At 41.6% G+C, this 13,439-nt stretch overlaps 1 protein-coding gene across 1 annotated transcript in view; it reads left to right on the forward strand.

The window, feature by feature from the left end:
• Positions 1-397: 397 nt before the first annotated feature.
• Positions 398-13,439, forward strand: part of PRKCE (protein kinase C epsilon) — a 287,618-nt gene continuing 274,576 nt past the window's right edge. The window contains exon 1 of the mRNA XM_030944536.1: positions 398-1,361. Coding sequence (XP_030800396.1) covers positions 1,014-1,361 — 348 coding nt within the window. The 5' untranslated portion in view covers positions 398-1,013. The remainder of the gene's footprint in view (positions 1,362-13,439) is intronic.

A 13,439-nucleotide genomic window follows, 5' to 3' on the forward strand; every position in this document is an offset into this window, starting at 1 on the left:
CCCCCAACAGGCAAAACTTTCTACGCTCAAACACACACAGAGACACACACGCACGGCCGGGGCTGCCGCCGCCGCCGCTCACTCGCCCCACACACACACACTGACGTCTTTTGCGCATTTCCTGCGCTGGAGCGAGCGGCGGAGCGGCACCGGCAGCGGGCGGGGGCTGCGCGGAGGGAGGCGGCCGGCGGCGGCCGAGGGGAGGCGGCGGGCGGGAGGCGGGGGGGGGGGCGGCCGGCGGGAGGGAGGCGGGCGGGAGGCGGTGGCGGCGGCTCTGCCCATCGCCAGGGCGGCGGCCGCCCAGCCGGAGCCCGCCGAGACCCGCGCGGGCCGCTCCGCTGCCGGCGCCCCCCATGCGCGGGGGTCGCTCCCCTGGGTCCTCGGCCTTGGCGGCGGCGGAGCAGGAGGCGGCGGCGGCGCAGGACGGGCGGCTGCGGGCGGCGGCGCGGATGGAAGGTCCCCGGGTGGATGTTTGCTGAGCGGAGGCTGTGCAGTAGGCAGGGCTGGTGGGTCGGCCGGTGTTTCTGATCCCTGTGTGTGCGTGTGTGTGTGTGTATGCGTGTGTGTGTATTGTTGTGCGGCTCACGGGCAGGACTGGCGTGTGCGGGAGCCCGGGATCGCGGCTGTGCTTCCTCTGCGAGGACTGATCCAGGATTATGGTCAGGGTGAAGGGAAAAGGCTCTTGCTTACCCCCGGATTGATTATGCTCGGGTTTTGATAGCATTCGGGGGTTCCTGCAGCCGCGGCCGCCTCCCCCTCCCTGGCGGCCCCCCTCCCTTGTTTTCCGTTAGAAACACGGGCAAGAAAATAAATGTATTCACTGGGTGTCGCAAGAGCAAAGGCTAAATAATCAAAGGTAACAGCAGCAGCCAGCCGAAGAGACCCGCACCGTACCCTGCTCCCCCACCTCCCAGACCTGCCCTCCTATTTATTGGCGAGACCTCCCTCCCTCCCTCTCGGTGCGAGTGCGTTGAGCGAGTGTTTGATCCCGGGAAAAGTGCAGCTATCCAGCCATGGTGGTTTTCAATGGCTTGCTGAAAATCAAGATCTGCGAGGCGGTGAATCTGAAACCCACGGCGTGGTCTCTGAGGCATGCAGTGGGTCCCAGGCCACAGACCTTTTTGCTGGACCCTTACATCGCCCTCAATGTGGATGACTCCAGGATCGGGCAGACCTCGACCAAGCAAAAGACCAACAGTCCTGCTTGGAACGATGAATTTGTCACCGACGTTTGTAATGGCAGGAAGATAGAGATGGCTGTTTTCCATGATGCCCCCATCGGGTACGACGATTTTGTAGCTAACTGCACTATACAGTTTGAGGACTTGCTGCAGAACGGGAGCCGTCACTTCGAGGACTGGGTAAGTGTTCACACTGTAGATACATACATGTACATGGGATTTTCAGTGGCATGGCTCTGGATGCAACATCTGTCTTGCAGAGCTAGGTTACCAAGGGCATGTAATGCCTCTGAAAGCTTTTCATTATTTCCACACTTTGTTTTACTGAGATAGTCATGGTTACTATATAACTAATGCATGTTATCTACAGGCGAGGCAGTAAAAAAAAATATGCTGAATGTAAGTATGAGGTATGTAGTTACCTCGTAAGTTTCTGAAATTATGTGACATTAATACAAATCTAGTTGTCTGAGTCTGAAGAACCTGAACCCAATGCATCCGTACCAAACATTACCGCAAAACCCAGATCCAGCGCTTAGATGAGTTTCATCGTTTCAGGGTGAATACTCTTGGTTAGCCTGGCAATGATGAACCTTAAAAATCCAGACCTGACCTCTGATGCGAGACACCTCAGGGTCTTCCTGTCACTTGAGAGCTCACTGCATCAATACTGATGCTCCTCCTTCCTTCCTTCAGATGATCGACACCTCTCTGCGTAGATCTAACGCAATGCTTCTTCAAATGCTCACGACTGATGAAAGGGTCCTAGTGGAATATGGGCCCAACTAGAGAAATTCTGTTTTCTGTACGCACAACGTGTCTTAGCAGCTTTCACAGTGTCTTTAAGACCCAGAGGCTAATGTGTCTCAGTGGGAGTACAAAAAAGCTGGAAAATCCTTGCTCTGACATCCTCAGGTAGTGTGATTTAACAGGGAGAAACCAATCAAACAATGAAGAAACAGGAAATGTGAATATGCACATTTCACATTTCTGCAGTTAAACTGTTAAATGGTGGATATCCTTTAAATGAGATGTATGATAAAACAATAGTAGCTGTCATCTCATTTTCAGCGTGCCCTGCTCAGCCAGCTGTCTGAAATTATATACGCTCATCTTTTTATGTACTTATTTTTCATGGTCAAGGATACTAGCTAGTAGTTTTTTGGCAAACACACAAAGGACCTAGGACCAAAAAGAAAAATAGCTAGGGTTAATAGGTCTGAGTTTTATGTATTCTTTGGGGCTTCTTTGTTTAATGCAGTTAGGTAGAGATGGGGAAATGATGAAAGGGCATGAAAGAATTAGACTCTATTTATGCTGATTAGGAGCTGATCAGCTTTGCTGTTAAAACTTTTATGTTTACAACTTTAAAATATTTTTCATTTTTGCTGCCTATGTGTTGCATTGTGATAATCAAGGTCTAGATTACGCTGATGCTCTATAAAAGCTACACATTAGTAAGCTAAAATAGTAAAAGTGGGTGATAGAAGGAGAAAAAATAACTATAATAGGAAAAGACAAATGCAGCAGTATTGCAGATGTCTTTTACCTGTATTGAATGATAATCAAGTTGGAACTCTCCTGAAATCAAGTGAGGTTTCATCTTTGAGACTAGTGGGATGAGGAGATCTGCACAGCTTTTTAGTGAAAGAATAATAATTTTGTATGTTCTTTTTGTGCATGGTACCTGTTGTGAGTTTGTCACCAAATTTGGAAGAACCTTGCAGATTCCAGATGCCAAGTTTGAATTTTGGTGGGACTGTGGTGCATCCTGGCTCTGATATTTAAGGTGAACTCAAATGTCTGAACAGATTCCCTAGATAAATAGTGGAATTTAACAGGTTGAGGTCCATTGTAAACAGGATCTGTGAGGAACTAGATAGCTGAATCAGATAAATGCTGGCTTTTATTGCATCAGGATTCATTGCTGTCCAGCATTCAGTGGGTGGGAGGAGACGAGGGAGTGACTACGCTTGTTGTCTGTTGATGTGACAGAATTGAGGACATGGCAGTGGATCATAACTGGTCAGCTCAATATAATGCAGCTTCTGGAACATCACTTACCTTGTTTTGTACTGTAAATCCTTGCCATTAGGATTGTGTTCATGTACCACAAAGACAGCATACACCTCCCCCCTGTATCACAGTTAGAAGGAGGGGAGGTGATAAGTATTTATAGGATTGTTCTTTACCCTTTCCAAAATCTTCCTTTTTAGTGAGTATGTCACTGTAATTCTAATACTGAGTGTGTTTATTGGATTAATAGATAGGGACTTCAAAGAACTGGCTCTTACAAAATCACACCGGTTTTAGGTCTTTTTTCATTGAGTTACAAGAAGACCTGTGGCCAGGACATCTCTATAGGGTCCACACTGAAGTGAATTGATTTATTGGTATCTTCATCAGAGTCTGGAGGCTGTATTAAAACCTGAAAAAGAAGTTGTCTGCAAAGTGAATGAATTTCACACTACAAGGAGAATGCACATGGCCTAAACCAACGTTAGGCTAAAATCTGCTGGTACAATACAGTCAGTTTTTTCTGTTTAATAAGAGGACTAGTTCCTTCATTTCACTCTTGGCATTTAAGGCAGATATTTTTGTAGTACTCTTTCTGAATTCTGTAACAAGCAAATTAAAACCAGCAATTGCAGTAACCTATTCTTCTTTACTGCCTGAAATATCAAATAAATGCAGCCTACACACTTGAAACACACTTGAAGACCATCAAGTCTTTCTATGCCATTCTGAGGGTTTCCCTTTAAGCAGTCCTGAAAATTGGAACTGAGTACCAGGTACTTGCTGAGTGTGATTGAAGCAATTACACTGCTGCCCCTCCTTACCTTCAGCATGATGCAATAATTATTGCAGGATGGGACAGTCACTATTAAAAGTGGGTTGAGAAAATATCTTGTAAAGGTCTTGTAAACATATTAAGCTTTAATGCTTTTGATCTCATATAGGACTGCATGGGGTTTTCTTAAGGAAATTTCAGAATTTGTTTTATAATATCTGCACTGGGGTCAAGGTCATGTTTCTAGGTTTCTAGGTTCTTGTCAGAAGTCCAAAATGCAAAAAAGATTCACAAAAATAAAATAAAAGAAGTTTTGGGGTTTTTTCCCCCTCAGAGGAAACTGTTTCTCGTTTTAGCCAGCTCACCAAATTTGATTGACTTTTGCCATTGTTCAAATCCTTATATTTTTTCTCAGATGGATTTTTTGGGAATATTTTTCTCACTCTTAGGCCTGTGCTGTATACGGATGCCATGGTTACAGTGGAAACACTAATGATAAACAAATACAAAGCTTGAAATCACAATAATGTCTACTGTATTAATACAAGTCAGATAGATATGCAAAATCCTGGTTCCTTTCATCTACAGAGTGTTCAGCAGTTGCATTTAACCTTATAATACATATACTCCCTGAATATATATAATTTTTTTTAATTATTCAAAGTTGTGGCATGAAACAGTAATTCAGAGTGTGTTGGATGAAAGCTTTTAAACAAAATACATAGTTTTGTGGGGTTTTGGTAAGATCAATAGAAAACACTTGTTTAGGTTTCTAAAATAAGTATAGTGACAATTAAAAAGATGGCTGCTTTTCCAGTAGTGCATCAATACAGACACAGCACAGTAAAAGTGTCAGTTTTGAGGATTCTTTTAGTCATGGTTACACTGCAGTTTTAAAGAGAGCTTTGGATTTATGACATTTCAGGCTTTTTGTAAGCACAGAAAATGTCATACAGAATGGCACCAAGTATTCAAGAGGATGCTGGTGAACTTACTCTTTGAAAAACAAAAAATACAGAACAATAAACAACTTGCAAGTTCTGATTGAAAAACAAACTAGCAACTTGACAGCTCTGGCTATATTTTTTTGAGTTAGGTAATTCAGGTAATAATAAAGTATGTTTTTATCTAGCTTTCTTATGTGTGGCATATGTAAATGATTCACTTGAGTTGGCATTGCAGCTACATTTTAATCAGTGGAATTGAGATCAGGAAGGAAAATTCCGTTGATATTTAGCCCTGTGGTTCCACTCCTGCAAATTATCATGATCAATGTTTATGTGTGTGGATGATTGGTAGTATGGGTTCTGAGTTCAAGTCCACTTTCCAGAGTTGATGACAGATGAAATCAGCATGATTGGACCTATGCCAATGACTCCATCTAAGGGTCTTAGCCATTAGCCTGGCAGTACATGAGAAAACCTATTGAGCTGTCCTAAGAAATCCTTTTGCTGGCTGAGTAGCAGAACTCACTAAATCATTGAGAACATCAGAACATTTAACAAGAAAAGCCTCTATTTCCACTGAAAATAATTTACAGCTATATTTAGGTTAATGAAAGAGATTAAATTTTCTGCTGTCTTAAAAAAAAACCCTTATGCTGTCAGGAAAAAAAATAAAACATATATTGTAGTGAGATTTTCTTTGCTAAAATATCTTCCATACTATTTTTCTTTTTTCAGTGCAGCTTCTTCTGATCTGAATTTAAAACATTATGCTTTTTTAAAAGCATCCTTTCATATTTCTGTTTTGCCAATGTGAAGTTAGTTGTGCAACTGTGCCACCATTGTATAAAGGAAGTTTATTATGAATTAATCAAATGTCTCAGTAGCAAGTGGATGATGAGTTATAGAAAATGGCATGGGGAAGAAGTTGCAGTCTATACAGTTAAACACCTAGGTTATCTGAGCTCTGAATGTCACCCGAAAGGCAGCAGCGGGGGAGGAATTAAAGCTCTTCAGAGTCCTTGGTCCTGTGAGCTGTCCATGGATGTGAGGAGTAGAACTGTCCCTTTCCAGTGCCTCTAATCTGAATGTAATGGAAAGACTACTTAGGTGTTGGGGTTTTTTTTCCCTTCTTTTAATGCCATTTCTGTTGTTGGAGTGGGAGCTCCTTTCAGCCAGCAGGTGATCTGTTGTAGCTGGCAGACAGAGAATGGAATTGTCATCATTGTAGTGCAGGTCACCCTGTGCGTTCACCTCTGCTTGTGCCGTGCACTGCTGAGGGCTGGCACTGGGCTGGCAGAAAGAGACTGTAGCGTATTTTCATTTTTATTTTCATCTGCTGACTGAATTTATTAGTGCTGGTGGTGTTGAAAGGCCTAGGATTTCACTTGCAAAAACTTCAGATCTCATCTAAACTGTGGTTCGTGGGCTGCTGAAAAGCTTTTATCGGAATCATATTTGTGGAGATGAAAGGGAAATTGCTGGGGTCTTGTTTGAGAGGTTTCTGCATGACAAGGAGGTTATGGAGCAAGATCTGTCAGGCCTGTGGGGCAAGGCTGAGAGCTATGGGGGCTCAGCAGGGTTTCACGGGGACTCTCTCATTCTGAGGGTAAGTGATTGTCAAGAGGTGCTGAGAGATTTTGAAGAGAACTTTGTACAGATAGGGGTCTTCCTTTGCCTTCTCCCACAGTCTGTCTCCCTTCTGTTCCTTCTCTTTTCCCTCTCTGCTGGGGATGTGGTCCAGTCACACACAGCTCACCCACTGTCGTGTATCAATCCCTTTCTACAGGTGCATAAATCTACTCCTCCTCCCTGCTAGAAATGTTCTCTCCTAACAGCTCCTGCTCACCTGCAGTGCTTTCCAGTCTGCTGAGAAGCAACAGAGGGGGAAAATGCTGCCTCTGCTGTTGTTACTGCAGGGAGAGAGAAAGGGCAAAGTGGGGAAAGGAAGAGATGAGGCATGGGGAGAAACCTGGAGGAGGGTAATGAGTAGTTGCTGCCGCAGCGCGTACTCCGGCTGCCCTTTTGGCAGCAGCAGAAAGCTGCACGTGTAGGAGACAGGGCTGAGCTGGCATAGGCAAATCGGCTGGTTAGAGGCCGTATGGTGATCACTGACCCACTTTGGGGGTTTTTGGCCTGCTTTACTGAGTATATAGCGTTTGAAGTCTCACTTCAGATGTGAAAAAATATTGCTCAGGGCATGAAAAGTGTGTAGTGGAGCATGCATTTCACTTAACACTGAATTATCATATCTGTAGGTCAGGAGTTGATCCCACCACTGATTGGAATCTCATTTTATTGTTGCTAATACCAAATACTGATACAAAGTTCCACATAATGAAAATAACTCTACTGAACTCTGCAGAAAGTATTTGTTAGAAAAAAGTTACAGTAGCAGAGTCCCGTTCATAGGTACTAGTTCAAATCTAGACTTTTACGAAATGTCCAAGTTGAGTGAAAACAATTCCTGCATGTCCTTCTTGTACCAGTTTTAAGACAGTGCATGTCACTATTCCAGCTTAGGTGGTCCCATAGATACAGAACTTCTTGGTTCCCATACAGTGCAAAATTTCATGGGTCTGAGTAAACCGCTGATCCCACTGAGTTCACTGGACATCATACAGGCCAGTTTAAATTATTCCCTCTACAGGGACCTGTGCTCCAAAGGAAAACCAAAAATAAATAATAGCTAACAACATCCTTTACATGTGTTTTTTTCTTACTGATTTATTCTTCTTCTGCATATCTTGGGTATGTAAGTCTGGTTTCTGCTCTCTAGCATCAAATTGAATTTCTGTCCTCCATGTCCAGAATTCTTTAAATATTGCCAAAATGAGGATTTGATTTAAGTTGGAATTGTAGAACTTGGCAACTAAATGTGATTTCTTTTCACTCTGTAAATAACTTTCATTTAAATGAACTTTTTGGTGGTTTTTGGGTTTTGAAGGGAGACTGTGAATACAGTTTTAAAACATTGGAGACAGGAGCTTTTTGGCTTGGAATTGGTTGGTTGAATTCTGCTTTACCCAATACTATCTCAATCTCCTTTCTCCCACCCCAACTATTATCTTGTAAGAGAAAGACATCTGCAGTTCATGGTAAGAGAGGGTTTGGGAGCAACAGAGCATGCAAGTAATGGGATATTTGTGGTCAGAGAGGACTGAGAAGAGACTTTTCCTCTATCCACATGGAAAGGTAAGGCTGGAAGTATTTGGATATGGAATAAGATCAGAAGTCCATAGACAGTTTCGAAAACTGACAGTTTGGGCTGGAGAGGATCGAACAAACTTTTTTGCCAAGCTGGCCAGAGCAAGGCCTGAAGAATGGGGTATTTTGTGTGCCCTTTTGAGTCATGCAAATTGTAGAAGTTACAGGGGTTTCAACCATTTTGGGGGGAAAGTGGTTGGTACAGAAGGCTGACAAAAAGTTTTAACCTTGTGTTTGTGGATACTTTCCTGTATAGCAGGCAGTCATTAGACAATATAAAAAGTATATTCAGTAATATTAATATGAAACTGCAACTGTAAAGCTAATAAGCTATTCTAGAGATTGGGTAACTTTCATGGCAGTTATGTACTTTGCACTACATTTTAGTAAAGAAAATGCAAATGAATATGGTGCAAGAACATCTGCAGAATTCTTATCTACTCTGATCATTATTCAGTCAGTAGCTTGAATTGCTAGTAAAGTTGATTTCTGAGTGTCCTCTCACTTGCATTTCTCCAAGAGTTAAAAATGTCAATGATATTAAAGTATAATTGCTGTGATTTAACAGAAGTTACAGAAACCAGGATTTCACATATTTCTGAACAGCACAGCTAAGAAACCTAGAGATATTGGCATGTTCCCATTAAATGTAACAGAAGTTTTAATGTTTGTTTTATTGGAAGCAGTGTTAGAGAAATGCTACACAGTTCTAAGAATTTTTTTTCCCTCTGAACTCTTTAGGGCTTGAATTGTTAAGGAACAGAAATAATGTCAGACCATAGCTTTTAAAATTAAAAAAAGCAAAGTTTGATTCCATCGGAGGCTTTCAGGCAGCCATTTCTGCCTTATATCGGCTAACTTGAGCTGATTTGATTGTTCCAGACAATAGAATCATTTTGCTTGTTTCTGGTGTCCTGCTGGGCAATTTCATCACAGGCAGGAATAAAAAAGCATGAATAATGGCTAGATATTACCAAATAAATTTCATGTCTGCATTGTTTGAACAGCAAGCCTCCTTGGTATCTCTGTATCTTACACGAAGACTAGGGAAATGTACTACTTAATGTTTCCATCTTAGTATCTTTCAGTACTTGAGAGTATAAATAAGTTACAAACCTGTTATGATGGGGGACTGGGATTTCTTATGCATTTAGAACTCTCCATTCTTCAGTACATTGGCCTTTTTTATATCATTGAAAGACAGATGGCTTTGACAATGTTAATATTTATAAGTATATTTGAAGAGTGATGTGATAGCAATGCAGCAGATATAACAGTGGTGGAAAAATGAAGGGAAGACTGATGCATCCTCCGCATAGGTGATGAGGAAATGGCTGGAATTGCTTTGCTTTGTTTCACAGATTAAAAGCCAGCAAGACAGTAGTGCCCTTCCCTGTTTTCCTTCCATTTCCTCTTTATCATCTGTTTTGTCTTTATGCTGCCAATTCTCTGTCTTTCTTTATCTGTTCTGGCTTTAAGATGGTCAAAAATAGTGCATAAGTTTGATGTTGGCAATGCTAGCAGGCTACGTGAATGAAATGTCCTGCTATAGATCTCTATAGAGATCTATTCCAAGTACAGTTTTCTTGCTGGGACCATATTTACTCATTGCACAAGTCTTTCTGGCATCTGTCAACTTCCCTTTATTTCAAGGTGAGATTGATCCGTGGCCTTAGAAAGTGATGTCTGAGAATGCATTGGAAAAGGAAAGGCTTGAAGTCACTCATGCTGTGTTCACTATGTTTTCTCTCTCACATGGTTCCTTTTGGAGTTACCGAGGAATCTTTTTGCTTTTCTTTTCCTCTGAGTTTCATTGTCTTTTCCTTCCTTTTGACCCCATAGTGCCTTGGCACCTCTTGAACATTTGACCTCTTGGCCCACTTTTCTCCTTAATCCACCACTATCACCTTGCCCTCAAGTCCTAGCTGCCATAACTTTTCCTTCATTTTCCATGTCATTACTTCCCTTCTATCCATACTGCCATTATTCCCAGCAGCCCAACTCCCCCTTTTTTGTCACTCTGGTGGACCAGTAAGATTCTCGTGTCAGTAGGACTCTGAAGCATCCCAGTGTCTGAGGCTCTGTGGCATTTGCCCAGCCACTGTCATCCAGAGCATGGCCCCGCTGTGCTGCTCAGCAAGCAGCAGGGAACTGATCATACTCCTGGCTGTTGGAGTGGCTGTTTCAGTCAGAAAGGAGTGATGCTCTGAGTTTCCAGTTAGTTATACTATTGAAGTAGGAATAAATGTAATATATTGGAATAAATGTAATATGTAGGTTTGAACTTCAGGCAAAAATGTTCCAGTTTTAGCAGACTCAGTGGGGTGTTGTAGGAACATGATCTATCCCTGAAAACTGGCCTCTCCCAAGCAGTGGGAACACCATTTAAAAATTTTAGTTGGTACTGACTGTTGGGATTTTCAGGGTCTCCTAATCACAGAAAATACCTACGAATGTTTGGTAATTTTTTTTCAATTTAATGTGAAATGGTGGTTTCTGTCTTCAAAAAAATCCAGTCCAAGCACAAGTCAAAAAGGCAGACTGGGGAAGCCAAGAGAAATATTAGGAAAACACCAGTGTGAAAGGCTGCAGTGATAGTTGAGAAGCAGCCTATCAGCTCAGTTTTGCTTGGTGTCCCCAACTCAAAATATCAAGGGGAAAGGCAATAGTGGAAATTTTGCCAGGGATATTTGGAGTTCCTGATGCTTTGCAAAATGTCGTGTTTCTCTTCAAGGAGTTGATGTGCTCAGATGGACAGCCCATATGATGTAGTCCATGATTTCCAAAATTGTAGTTGTTTCTTAGTGTCCCATATAGCTTCAGAAATGTTTCTACTGCCCAGTTTGAGGGAACTACAGGATTTTTCTGCATAATTCAATGAAAGCTGGTATAGTATTATTATATTGGAGTTTTTTTCTGTAGTGATAGGTGAGTTAGACCACTAAGAGTACAATAATGAAATTTGGATATGATATATAGGGGTAATAGTATGTACTAATGTCACTGGGCTGAGATAAGGTATGTTAAGTTTTATCACACCCCTTTACTCTTCCTGCTAGCAATTTCTCAGAGCCATGCCAAGCCTCTGAAAGGAAGAAAGAACAAAGAAGAATTTTATTAACACCTCATGCCTATTTTTTAGAAGTGTTATCCATTGAATCAGAAGCAAGTGTCTGGGCTTTTCACCTAAAAAGCAGAACCTTGAGCTTCTTTCTGATGACCCTGTGGCAATACTTTATGTATATATGTGTGTGTATGTATATATATATATATATATATATATGTATTATATAACTATATTATAAGTTATATATCTATATATACATATAACTTTAAAAACAATATTAGTTTTGTAGTTGTATTTGGGAGGTAACTTTGTATATGCATATTTGTAAGGCTGGGTGAAAGGTTTTAAAATTCAAGTTCAGCTAAACTTACTTTGAACAATTCTGAGGAGCAGCTCAGACACTAAGACCTAGACAAGCTCCTATAATCTCTTTAGGTGCTCTTTTCTTGCCAGTCCATGCTCATTCTTGTCTGCTTTGCCCATTAGTTGCAAGAGGCCTTGGGGATAATGTTACCTTCTAGGATATATAATTTAGCAGAAATGTGGGGTCATGATTCTTTTTTGAAGGTATTCACTTTACCATAGTAGTATGGTAACAAAAATAGATGAGGAGCAATTGACCTATGTTCATCACAGCCCAGAACAGTGCAAAAACCCCAGAAACTTTGCTGTGTTGGTTTTGTTGATAAGTAGATGTGTGGGTAAGCAAAATCAATATACCTTAACCAAACATACAAAAATTGGAAGTTTGTAGCAAGTGCTGTGCATTAATGACTGGAGGACAGAGATAAGTTGTCTTGCACACAGATTCAAAGCTGATGTTCCTATATTGATTTTAATGGGTAGCTCTTTGAGTGGTGTTCTCTGTTGCTGAAACTATTGAGAGTATGTGTATCATTTAGTTGCATACCTAGTGATTCCTCTGTGCTCCCAGCTAGTTACATCACCATCAATTGAATTCCTTCTGTGTTTAATATTGAACTTTACGTATTTCTCCGAATTGAGACCTACTGCAAATTTTTCAGCAACATGGAAATTACATGAAGAATTTAGGCTTCTGATTCAGCAGCCTTTTGAAAGTGTTATCTAGTTGTCTTTTCATGAGTGGCTGTATCTGTTGTCATAGAATCACAGAATCTGCTGAGTTGGAAGGGACCCATCAGGATAACTGAGTTCAGCTCCTGGCCCTGCACAGGTCACCCACGAATCACCATGTGCCCGAGAAGCCTGGTGGTGTGACCACTCTCTGGGGAGCCTGTTCCAATGCCCAACCACCCTCTGAGTAAAAAGCCCAGCCAACACAGCTTCTAAACTGTGTGCAAATGCATTTGTGAGTACATTGTGAACTGCTTGTAAACGTGTTTGGTCAGAAGTGTCAGTTCTGACCATCAAGCCTTCTCTTCAGTTTGGTAATATGTGTTGTTTTGGAAGTGGTGTTGTTCAGGGCATTTTTAAAACTAAGAAAAAACCCCAAAACCTTAACATTTTTGTTTTTGTTTTGACTGACATTTCATTTAAAAAAACTATGCTAATCACTGGATATTTGAACAAATTAAATGAAACTGATCTCTAGCCTTGTTTGAATGTACTCTGGACATCAAATTGACAATCATGTAACAAACATGTTACATTTGGTTTAAAATGTATGTGCTCTCCAGCCGAGAACAGTTTTGCTGTAACAGTGTTATTAATACCATAAAGCTTTCAAAACCCTCCGTGTATTCTAAAGTTTATGCTTTTTAAAAATCAGATTTAAAATCAGATGTGAAGTGTGAGAATGTAATTTTGTCTTTCAGCCTATTCCTGGAACACTGAGGTTAAAAAAAAAGCTTTTGACTGAAAGGGAAGGCAGGCAGAGTGAGAAGTGGGGGCACCTCTGGTGAAGCCTTTTCTCCCTGCAGCAGTCTCCTTGCTGTACTGTATGGGCTTCTCCTCTGTGGGACCTGGACATAATTGTGGCAGTGATCAGTAAGACAAATTACAGGCCAAATGTTTTGTAGAATTGCCAAAAAGTTTGCAGCTCTTCCAGCAACTGTGAATCAGCCCTGCACCCTCTTTGTAGACTCACAAGCAAAATCTGCTTCCCAGCAGCAGTGTGCTACTCTGCAGAACCCCTCCATTGTGAGATTTATGCACGGTTAATGAACTTTGCGATGCAAAAAATGGGAAGTCTTGGAGACATTTTATGCAGCTATGAAAATGTACTTGATGCTAGTGCTATCCCAGTGGGACAGGAGTGAAGTGCTGAG

The sequence above is a fragment of the Camarhynchus parvulus genome, chromosome 3 (genome assembly GCF_901933205.1).
Source record: "Camarhynchus parvulus chromosome 3, STF_HiC, whole genome shotgun sequence".
NCBI lineage: Eukaryota > Metazoa > Chordata > Aves > Passeriformes > Thraupidae > Camarhynchus > Camarhynchus parvulus.